Source organism: Delphinapterus leucas, chromosome 12 (genome assembly GCF_059928025.1).
Source record: "Delphinapterus leucas isolate spDelLeu-1000000601 "Yukka" chromosome 12, BTC_Dleu_Yukka2, whole genome shotgun sequence".
Taxonomy (NCBI): Eukaryota; Metazoa; Chordata; class Mammalia; order Artiodactyla; family Monodontidae; genus Delphinapterus; species Delphinapterus leucas.
The window spans coordinates 82094612-82106898 of NC_143140.1; the positions used below are offsets into that span (position 1 = coordinate 82094612).

General features: G+C 39.9%; 1 protein-coding gene across 1 annotated transcript in view; it reads left to right on the plus strand.

The window, feature by feature from the left end:
- The window catches only part of CCDC170 (coiled-coil domain containing 170), a 95326-nt gene that overhangs the window by 59567 nt on the left and 23472 nt on the right, over nt 1-12287 (plus strand). The window contains 1 exon segment of the mRNA XM_089921681.1: nt 5885-6202. Within this exon segment, the coding sequence (XP_089777807.1) occupies nt 5885-6202 (318 nt within the window).

The window sequence follows — 12287 nt, forward strand, 5'->3', positions numbered from 1 at the left end:
CTATTCTATTCCATTGATCTACATGTCTGTTTTTGTGCCAGTACCACACAGTTTTGATTACTGTAGCTTTGTGTAATAGTTTGAAATCAGGGAGCATGATACCTCCAGCTTTTTCTTCTTTCTGAAGAAGGTTTTGACTATTTGAGGTCTTTTGTGTTTCCGTACAAATTTTAGAATTATTTGTTCTAGTTCTGTGAAAAATAACATTGGTATTTTGATAGATATTGCATTGAATTTGTAGATTGCCTTCGGTAGTATGGTCATTTTAACAATATTAATTATTCCAGTCCATGAGCATGGTATATTTTTTTATCTGTTTCTGTCATCTTTAGTTTCTTTCATCAGTGGCTTATAATCTTCTGAATACAGGTCTTTTACCTCCTTAGATTTATTTCTAGATATTCTGTTCTTTTTGATGTGATTGTAAATGGGATAGTTTTCTTGATTCCTCTTCCAGATAGTTCATTGTTAGTATATAGAAATGCAACAGATTTTTGCATATTAATTTTGTATCCTACAGCTTTACTGAATTCATTGATGAGTTCCAGTAGTTTTTTGGTGGCATCTTTAGGATTTTCTATGTATAGTATTATGTCAACCTCAAACATGACAGTTTGCTTCTTCCTTCACAATTTGGATTCTTTTTATTTCTTTTTCTTGTCTGATTGTTGTGGCTAAGACTTCCAATACTATGTTGAGTAAAAGTGGCAAGAGTGGGCATCTTTATCTTGTTCCAGATCCTAGAGGAAATGCTTTCAGATTTTCACCATTGAGTATGATGTTAGCTGTGGGCTTGTCATATATATGGGCTTTATTATGTTGAGGTATGTTCCCTCTATGCCCACTTTCTGGAGAGTTTTTTTTTTTTTTATCATAAGTGGCTGTTGAATTCTGTCAAAATCTTTTTCTGCATCTATTGAGATGATCATATGATTTTTATTTTTCAATATATTAATGTAGTATATAACACTGATGGATTTGGAGATGTTGAAACATCCTTGCATCCCTGGGATAAATCCCTCTTGATCATGGGTATGATCCTTTTAATGTATTGTTAAAATTGATTTGCTAATTTATTGTTGACGATTTTTGCATCTATGTTTATCGGTGGTATTAGCCTGTAATTTTCTTTTTAGTGATTCTTTGTCTGGTTTTGGTATCAGGATAATACATGGCCTTGTGGAATGAGTTTGGAAGTGTTCCTTCCTTTGCAATTTTTTGAAACAATTCAAGAAGGATAGGTGTTAACTCTTCTCTAAATGTTTGGTAGAATTCACCTATGAAGCCATCTGATCCTGGAATTTTGTTTGTTGGAAGTTTTAAAATTACTGATTCAATTTTATTACTGATGTTTGGTCTGTTCATATTTTCTATTTCTTCCTGATTCAGTCTTGGAAGATTGTATGTTTCTAGGGACTGGTGCTGGCTGAGTGGCCCAGGGTGTCCCAGAGCTGGTGTTGGCTCCTTCGTGTGTGGGCTGGGTCCTGACATGGCAGGTTCCTGGGTTGCAGTGGTCCTGGGTCTGTTGTCTGCCTGCTTGTGGGTGGGGTTGGTTCCTGGGGTGGCTGGCTGAGGGGCCCAAGGTATCTCAGAGCTGGTGTTGGCCTCCTAGTGGCTGTGGCCAAGTAATGTCAGCTGGCTGCAGGTCTTGGGGGTTCCAGGGCTAGTGCAGGTGCACAGGTGGGTGGGGCCTGGTCCTGGGCATTCTGGTGGGTGGGCTAGTGGATTATGGGGTTCTAAGGCAGCCAGCCAGCCTACTAGTGGTGCTGTATCCCTTCCCACCTAGCTACTTGGCCTGAGGCATCCCAGTACTGGTGCCAACAGGATGGTGGGTAGGTCTGGGTCCTGGCGCTCATAAGCTAGAGGAGCTCACCATTCTAAAATGGTGAGTAATTAAAATGAAAATAAACACTAAACTAATATCTGCTCATATTATAAAAGATTAAAAATGTTCATAAGGCTCCAAAGTGAAATTAAAAATCATCTCTCCTTCCACTTCTAGCCTCAAACTCTTGTTTGAACCTCTGATATTACCATTAAGACTTTAAAACAATACATTTCTGTTCCTGATTCAACAACCTGATATAGTATTTTTAGATGTTCTGCTATGATATATGATGAATTTAATGCCTCCTACTTTTTACTCCCATCGTTCTGCATTCCAGTTTTTATTTTATTATTGTATTTACCTTGTCAAGGTTTGTAATATTTTCATTCTGTTCTGTAACTATAATTAAGTTTTCAATGCTTTGTCTTTAGGTTCATTCAACACATTTAAAGTAAATTAAAACAGAATTTAAAATAACATGATTGCATAAATTTTTTTGTTATGGGTCTAATCCTAGCATGTGATGCAGAACTCATTCCATTTTGACAATGTCCCTCTTAAAATTTCAGCTGGGAACTGTCCATGGTCCTCCAGGCACAGTCTGACCAGTTCAGGGCAGAGCGTTTTGCAGTACTGAAGTGAAGCCCAGGAACACACTGGCCTCATGGACAGTTAAATTTATTGTTAACTTGTATCGGGTTTGTCAATAATGGGAATTTCAAATTTAAGTTGAATTCTTATTATTTTCCAAGGTTGATTATGCCACTGGGACAGCTCAGATTTGGGAAAGGTCCTCCTCATTTTGAAGTAAAATGTTACTCTGCAGCTTCCACTCTAATATATCATGGAATTACAGGGCCAAAGGATATTGTGCATATTACATGTTTTAGATATTTATATCAAAATTATGCCTATTCACACTTCCACCAGCAATGTATGAGAGGACATGTTTGGGGGAATTTCTGAGTTTATTTGTTGATGTTAACTGCAGTAGGTAGAAATAACCAACGAATTTTTAATTTTACGAAATTTGTCTAGGGTTGGATGAATTAAGCTCAAGCCAGAGGTTTTCTACCCTGATGATAATTAGTCATTTTAGTTTTGAGAGGCAGTTTGATCTCAGGCATATCCAAATCCATAGGATGGTTAGCAACATTGTAATAGGAATCAATTGTGTTTTAAAAACACAAACCTTTGAATGATTTCGTTACTTACTGCATTTAATTGGGAAGTTAAATTGAACACCTTGATCCTATTATTTACAAATGTTTTTGTTAAAAGTAATTGTGAAGGGGTCATTATACTTTGTTGCATTAGTAGCACTGAATCTAAAGATTTAATTTAAAAATTTTTTAAAGTGATCCCTGTCACTGTCTTGATAGGGTCTGTGCTCATTTGCCAGTGCGATTTCTTCTGTGGAGGTCAGCCCTGATTTTGCTCTGAGGGAGCTACTTGTTTCTTGTTCTGTGTGTCAGTGTGCTCTGACAGCAGTCCCGAGGTCCTGGCCGGCGACACCAATGTCACATTACTTCAGTGTATCCTTGAGGTAGCCATGCAACCAGACTCTACTCTAGCCGCTGTCTCCCGATAGCTCTACAAGTAATTGCATTTTTAGTCTGAGGACATCTGTTTCCAGCAGATCGGCCGCGTGCCTCTGAATTGTGAAGCGCTTAATCAGAGCACTGGGGGATCAGGTCCCCAAGGCCTTGTCGCTGGCTCCCGAGTCTGCATTTCATACGAGAAACAGCATATAGTTCTGTGGGCTGAAATGTGTCCAGAAAAAAAAAAATCTGACCTGCTGCCATGTGCCACTATATTCTATGACCACAAAAGAATTTTCTGATTTTTATTAGACATAAGCATTGGTGCTTTGGATTTGTTAAAGAAGACTGTTTTGACCCTGGTCTCTAAGGCAGTGAGAAAACAGTTTGATATTGGGGTGGAAAAAATGCCTCATAGCTGAAATATTTTAATGGTGTTTATTGGTCTCCTGCTGTAAGCTGCTGATTGATTAGTTTATTCCAAACTGACAGTAAGTCTATAGTACTCAAGTGTCTGATATATTTTTTGTGTATTTTTAGGATCTTTTGTAAATTCCTGGTTAAAAATATCTCTCCATTGGTCATGGAAACTCCCCTCTTTTGCATTAGGGACTTTCTTTCAATGTAAAAGTTAATATGTAATTTCCTATCGAGTTTTAGAACTCTGAGGGGATTAGGATTAATTTTCATCCCTGCATCATCGAATTTAGGACCTCAGTTTTCTAACCACACATTAGATGGTAGTTTCTGAGTAATACATGGGCCCAACTTACTATCGCCAATGCTGATACTAGTTACTCTAATTGAGCAGCTACTGTATTACTATCTGAAAAGAAATCTGTAAAGTGTTAAAATATTGTATTTGTGATAAAGTGTACATAATTTAATTAGCAGTAATAATGGGACTTCTCTGCACAGACGACTGGTTTGGAAAGGCAGTGGGGAAATGGAGCTGGTGCCAGGACCTGGAGAAGCAAAGCATTTCACAGACTGGTTTCTATAATTAGTTTAGTTATTACATCTCTGAAAGGGGCAGCTTTCTCTAACTACCTACATCCACTGGATGACTTTTCATTCAAATTGATGCCCAAGACTTCCTTGATTTAAAAACAAATCACCAGGAAAAAAAGGAAGATATTCTCTTTCTTTTTTTTTAAATAAAAAGTAGGAGGTAGCATTTCAAGTAACATTCTTCCTGTCTTCAAGCTCTAATGCAAAAGGGATGATTGCATTTTAACTAGCAGCCTGAAATGTCAACTGGCCAGTTTAGACGTAGAATCTGTTATTTGACGATATGGTTTCTTTTTAATTATTTTTGTCCCTAACATACTATTTTAAATAAAAACCAAAAATATGTTTGCCATTTACCTAGACTACAGTATTATAGCAGTGCTGGCTAACCGACTGCTTAATCTTATTCGATGTGAATTCACTTAATTGGGAACTTGATGTCCACAAGTGTTTTGTTTTGTTTTTTTTTAAATGAATTTTAAAGATATCCTTTTTATGCCTCTTTGGACCATTCTACATATAGTAAATAGAAGTAGGTGTACTGGTAACTTTCTCAATGCCCTTTATTTTTACAAACCTAATCATACATATCATATTCTTTGAAAGTATTCTTCTCAGTATGGTACTGTATCTCCCTCTAACTTTTAATCCTCCCACCCACCAAATGGCTACTCCTTTCTATTTCCTTTCTTCAGGTCCTATCAGTATTGGTTTTATTTTTATGAGACAGGGGGATACACAGTCAATGAATATTGAAAGAAAGATTTTACTCTCCTTTTTTTTTTTTGCGGTATGCGGGCCTCTCACTGTTGTGGCCTCTCCCGTTGCGGAGCACAGGCTCCGGACGCGCAGGCCCAGCGGCCTGGCTCACGGGCACAGCCGCTCCGCGGCATGTGGGATCTTCCCGGACCGGGGCACGAACCCGTGTCCCCTGCATCGGCAGGCGGACTCTCAACCACTGCGCCACCAGGGAAGCCCTACTCTTCTTTATACAATGATTTTTTATGATAATTCTACCTGTTATTTAAAATAGTTTTAAGGGGAGACATCTTCATTCAAATAACTTTTAGTGACTTATTAGGACTCTGAGGGTTTACTGTTTACTCAACATCAATTTCCATTTATACCAAACTTAAGAACACATAGGCCTGTAAACATATTCTATATATGGATCGAATCTAGTAGTATGTTAGCCAATGATTTGTTTTTATTAACTCTTTCCAGAGGTCCACATAGAAAAGGCTTATATGTCATCTTCCTTCTTTTTTTTTCTAGCCCTGATTTTATATCCCTTCTGTTTTTCAGACATCTAAATTTACCTAACATAGCTTTACAATTGAACAAACTTTATGAAGAGAGGATAGGGCACCTAAAATTAAAAATGGAATGAGCATTTAACCCTAACTCCTTGAACTTATTAGCAAGCAAGGTAAATGAGAAGCAAATGCAGGTTCCCCTCCTTAGCTGATAATGCTACTGTCCTCACTTTCCAAAATTATTTTAGGACTTGCTCAGTGCTGTAGAGGAGAAAGAAGCTCTTGAAAGGGAAGTTAAGATCCTCCAAGAAAGGCTGCTTGCTGGCCAGCGGGTCTGGGATGCCTCAAAGCAGGAGCTGAGCCTCTTGAAGAGAAGCTCTCTGGAGTTGGAGAAGAGTTTGAAGGCCAGTGTGGATGCAGCCACAGCCTCGCAGAGCGAGTACTCCTCATTTAGGGAGAAAATTGCAGCCCTCCTGAGGAGCAGCTCGGGCACGCTTAGGCCCACGGAGGATGCCATTCTGGAGAGGATTCGAGAAATGGGCAGCCGGGAAGAGAGCGGGAAACGGGTGAGTGGGTGATGGCTGCGTACCGGCTTCTTAAGGACAGTCAGCTCCTTCATTCAGCTCCTTCATTCAGCATACTCAGTAAGTGAGTGGGTTGTCTGAGTTAGTTAAAAGTAGCATTTAAATGTGGTTGTACTACTTTCAATTATATATTATAGTCCCGAAGCCTGACCGCATACTACCATGTGGGTTCTGGACTCAGAGCTACCCGGGCTGAATCTTGGTCTCTACTGAACACTCACTTGCTCCAGATGTGACCTTGGGCAGGTTCCTGAGAGGACAGCCTCTGAGATTTTGCTTCCTGGCCTGCTGTACAGGAACAGCCCAGGGTCCACACCCCTTGTCTGAAACCCTTGGAGCCTGCTGTGGTTTTGAATTCAGAATTTTTCAGTGTTTAGGAAGGTAAAATTGTCCCCAGAAAGGTAATGGAGAAAGCACCCTTCCACATTCCTCCTCAGTGGCGTCTGGGACGGCACCCCATACTCACCACATTCATCTTCTGTGGCAAAAGCTGTGAGCAGCTCTGCTGCGTGGGACCCACCAAGACTGTGCATAGCCTCGGTCACTTCAGGTCAGGCTTTGTTGCCAAATCCTGTTAGGTCAAGCTTTGCTAGCAAATAACTTTTGGAAAAAAACCGTCAGCTTTCAGATCCTTTTGGATTTTGCAATTGTAGATAAGAGTTCCTGGACCTGCAACTGTATCTGCCTCTTCAGGTTGTTGTTTGTTGTGAGCATTAAATGAAAAAAAATTGTTAGGAAGTCCTTAACACACTGTCCGGCAAATAGCAACACTAAACATTAACTATTGCTGCCCTGGCCCCTCCTCCCCTTCTCGCCTCCTTTTCCTGATGTGTTGGTACCTGGAACAGTCTTTCAGGGGACCTATTTAACAAGTGGATTTAAAAATGGTTGAAATCACACATATGATTGAAGCTTGCTTAATTTTGTTACCTTATTTATATTATTAACAAGTCTCATTTTCTATAAAGCTTTGCTTAGCTGAGTTAATTTCAGCCCACACTCTGTTTAAACTATCCTCAAATCCAGATTATTGAAGTCCTAATTAATGAGGTTTTAAGGTAAATAATATCCAAATTCTATGTATAATTCCATTAGGAACTGTTTCTTCTATTGAGTTCATTTTTTTGCTTGAAAGGAGAAAATGCACTTTTCCTCCTTTTAATGATCCTAAAAAACTCAAAGTGATCACTAACTCAAAGTTCGGGGTTGCATTTGTAAATTTCCTTTAGTGATGAAACTTTTAAAAAATAAATTTATTTATTTATTTATTTTTGGCTGCGTTGGGTCTTCGTTGTGGTGCGCGGGCTTCTCATTGCAGTGGCTTCTCTTGTTGCGGAGCACGGGCTCAAGGTGCACAGGCTTCAGTATTTGCAGCACGTGGGCTCAGTGATAGTGGCTCGTGGACCCTAGAGCGCGTGGGCTTCAGTAGTTGTGGTGCACGGGCTTAGTTTCTCCGTGGCATGTGGGATCTTCCTGGACCAGGGGTTGAACCTGTGTCCCCTGCATTGGCAGGCGGATTCTTAACCACTGCGCCACCAGGGAAGTCCCGATAAAACATTTTTAATTCCCTTTAAAACTGCAAAATTCACATGTACTCCAGGAGCAGCCCTAGTGACTCCTTTGTTCAAGTGTAGGATTCTCTGTGGATATAAAATGTTCACCCCTGTAACATGTGTGGGTCTCTGAGAGTGACTCAGTTTATCTTGTGATGCAGTACACATATAGGTCCTGGATTGGGGAAGGGAATTATTTACAGGACTGGGAAAAACTTCAAGTGACTTACCTTGAATAGTAATAGACGTACTTCAATAGCTAATGGATCTTTGCCATTTCATTTTATTGCTTCCCTCTTCTATTTTCCCAAATGTTTTCCTAAAACTATTTTAATTCCAGCATGTGAAACATGGCATAAAGTTGTCAGCATGAAGTATATGTTTATTTTCTAAAGCAAAATGATGTAAATTGGTTAAGCTGGATATGCCTTCTCCCTCTCCTCATAAAAATGAGAATGATTCAGTGTTTTTAGTGCCTTTGTCCGCCTTTCCTACCCTGTAATTTTTTTCAGTGGCTGCTCTCACTATTTAGAAGCCTGAAATCAAGCATATAGCTGGCACCTTGTGTGACTCATCTTCAAGTAAAATCAGAAAATGGATTCCATATATTGTCTTAGAAATGTTTCTGAAGAATGGGAGCTTTGCAGTTTGATGAATCTGTTTGTGGAGGAGGCTGCAACGCCCTGCCAGCTGCCGTGGATAAACACACAGTCCACTCTTGAGTAATACCCTTGTGCTCAGGGCCTGGCAAATTCTCCCCTTCACCGTGACTCCTACTTACCGAACATTGCTTTTCTTGTTTACCTCTTCGCTATTCATTTTCACTCTCCTCTATTTGCAGTTCGGGGTAGAACTCCGGACACCACCCACACTTTTTCAGTAAGTCATTTCTACTTGTTCCATGCTTTTCTGATTATAACAAAATCTAATTTTCTTTTTAAATGCTTTACTATATCTTAGAGCAGGGTATCTCAGCTATTGACATTTTCTGAGCTGGATGATCCTTTGTTGTAAAGGCCGTTCTGTGTATTGTAGGATGTTTAGCAGCATCTCCAGCTTCTACCCACTAGATACCGATAGTACCTCCTCTTCTCCCCAGTTTGTGACAAGCAAAGATGTCTCTAGACATTGCAAAATGTCCCTGGGGCTGGGGGGTGGGCGGTGAAATTGTCCCTAGTTGAAAACCACTCTCTTAGAGGAATGTTCTACTGTCGGGTTCCCAGGAATTCTAAATGAGTATTTCGATGTTCTGCAGCCTGAAATTTCAGGACACTCGTAACAAGTGTTTTTGAAATAATGATTTCTTACACAATGACAGGAAGCTGTGACATTTTCAGATTTTAGTTTAGAATCTTGAGGCAAGTTTTTTTGGTTTGTTTTTTAACTTTTAGATGTTTCCAAACTGGCTAATCACCTGGCTGAGAATTGATCTGTACAGAGAGGACAGGACCATGAGTGATTTCCATGTCGTCTCCTTAATTATAGACGAATTAGTACAACCTTACAAAAATGTATCTAGACAGCTCGTCTGTGCTTTAGAGCACACACAAGGCTGTACATCCTCCACTGGAGCTTTTCCAGTCTGGTGTGGGAGCTTTGGGGAAGCAATCCGATGCCGTAAAGGACCTGAGATGTTTCTGCAACTCCCACACTCCCCCTTCTGATCTCATCATGCTGCTCTGTTCTTAATCCTCCAATATCCTAAACCAAACGTTTGCCCAGAAGCTTCAAGTAGACTTCTTTTGACATTTAATTGTCCAGTATTATGTTATATAGTCACCCCTGGCTACAAGGGCATCTGGGAAAGTACACAGATAGAGATTTCAGCTCTCCCAGCCTCTATAGTGTACTAATTTCCTAGAATGGCCATGACAAAGTACCACTACCTGGGTGGCTTAAACAACAGAAATTTATTGTCTCACAGTTCTGGAGGCTTGAAGTCCAAAGTTAAGGTGTTAGAATTGGTGTCTTCTGAGTGCCGCAGGGGAGAATCTGTTTCACACCTCTCACCTAGCTTCTGTAGCCTCAGGTATTCCTTGGCTTATGGATCATGATCTCTCTGTGTCTTCACATAATTTTCCTTCTACTTGTGTGTCTCTCTTTCCAAATTTCCTCTTTTAATAAGGACACCAGTCATATTGGATTAGGGCCCATTCTCAAAACCTCATTTTAACTTGATTATCTCTGTAAAGATTCTGTTTCCAAATAAGGTCACATTCTGAGGCACCAGGGGACTTCCCCACATCTCTTTTGGGGTGACCCAATTCAAGTCATAATAAAAGTTGACATACACAACTTTTATTATGTATGTCATACTTTTATTATGTATGACAGGTGTAGGGCTAGCCTGTCAATAAAGTTGGCCATACATACTGACAAGAAGAAAGGATAATTTGATTGGTTCCTGATAACTTATTTTTTGTATTTCTTAAGTGAAAATCTAGTTTCAATAATCAGAAGAGAATTGTCCATGTCTAAAAGGCACTGGCCCTTAGATGACCTAAGTGGCTCTTTCTTCAGTTTTGAGCTCTCGTGTTCCCATTGGGTTTAATCTTAGGGCAAAAGTTGCCTCTCTGGAAAAATCAACAACTACTTGTCCTTGGGAAGTAAATTAATTCTGTTAGGGCATTATGACTTCACTTCCAAAATCCAAGCTGCTTGTTTTTGAAGTATGGTTTATTTCAGGGCCTTCTTTTTGTTTTTAAAAAATTGAGATATGTATTCTTTATTACAATCCACCCCCTCCCCCTCTTCCCTGCCCTATTCCATGTATCTCTAGTGTTGAAATCCCTAGCACATCTTGTGCCACAGAGTATCAGGGATCTATTAACAAATGATACTAAGAAAAAGGAGGAGAAAAAAAAAAAGGAAAGAAAATCACATTTCTTGGTGTGAGAAACACAACACAACTTTACAGTTTTGACGGGACACATATATTCACCCGGGCATTGGCATTTGGTGTTCCCAAGAACTGAGTCAGATTGGAATGTTAATTTATTTGAATAAAAATATGTAAATTTAACTTTGAAAATACTTGGTGGTATCATATTCATGGAGATCTAGGTAAGCGTATGAAGGTAAGTTCTGTGGTGCATAGAATATAGGGAAGTTCATAGCTGTTTGCTCCTCTCTGGACGCCAGAATCTTGGCAGGGAGGTTGGGTAGGTTCTGCACAGGTCAGCCATCCTGGTGTTTTTAAAAGTTACACTCTGCTGAGTCTGCAGGTTCCATGGAACACTTTCAGGTCCACCCAGGGTGAGGATGCAGGAGGGACCTCCTCACCTCTGATTCAACACATTTATTCCTTATTTGTCTTTCCCAGAAAGACTTCTAGTTGAAAAACCAGGCTCTCTGGGCTGAAAAGAGTTTGAGAAACACGATATAACATAATTCCTGAAAGGCTCCATAAACTCTTTATGACAAAAGCAAAGGACTGAGTGAACCCACATACTGGAGGAGTAATACTGATGATAAAAGTGGATGCAGCTAAGAATAGAACTACCATACGACCAAGCAATCCCACTACTGGGCATATACCCTGAGAAAACCATAATTCTAAAAGAGTCATGTACCACAATGTTCACTGCAGCTCTATTTACAATAGCCAGGACATGGAAGCAACCTAAGTGTCCATCATCAGATGAATGGATAAAGAAGATGTGGCACATATATACAATGGAATGTTACTCAGCCATAAAAAGAAATGAAATTGAGTTATTTGTAGTGAGGTGGATGGACCTAAAGACTGTCATACAGAGTGAAGTAAGTCAGAAAGAGAAAAACAAATACCGTATGCTAACACATATATATGGAATCTAAAAAAAAAAAAAAAAAAAAAGGTTCTGAAGAACCTAGGGGCAGGACAGGAATAAAGACGCAGACATAGAGAATGGACTTGACGACACGGGGAGGGGGAAGGGTAAGCTGGGACGAAGTGAGAGAGTGGCATGGACATATATACACTACCGAATGTAAAACAGATAGCTAGTGGGAAGCAGCCACATAGCACAGGGAGATCAGCTCGGTGCTTTGTGACCACCTAGAGGGGTGGGATAGGGAGGGTGGGAGGGAGACACAAGAGGGAGGAGATATGGGGATATACGTATACGTATAGCTGATTCACTTTGTTATAAAGCAGAAACTAACACACGGTTGTAAAGCAATTATACTCCAATAAAGATGTTAAGAAAAAAAAAGTGGATGCAATATGTTGAACTTCAGTTGGGTATGGAATACCGGGCTACTTGGATTATCTAATTTAGCTCATCTGCTCATCATAGCAAAGTCTATGAGTTTCAGAGAGGTTAATTTCTTGCTTCAGTTAACACACTGGTAAGTGGTAGAGTGAGGACTTGAAATCAGGACTGTCTGACTTTAAAGTCCCTGTTCCACAGTCTGGTCTACATCAGGTGTCTGCTTCTTCCTTCAGGGTCATTATCACTCTCTCAGTCTAGTTACTGCACTTGCTCGAGGTCATTACTGATTGATTTCCATTGAAGACTTTGCTCTCCTCT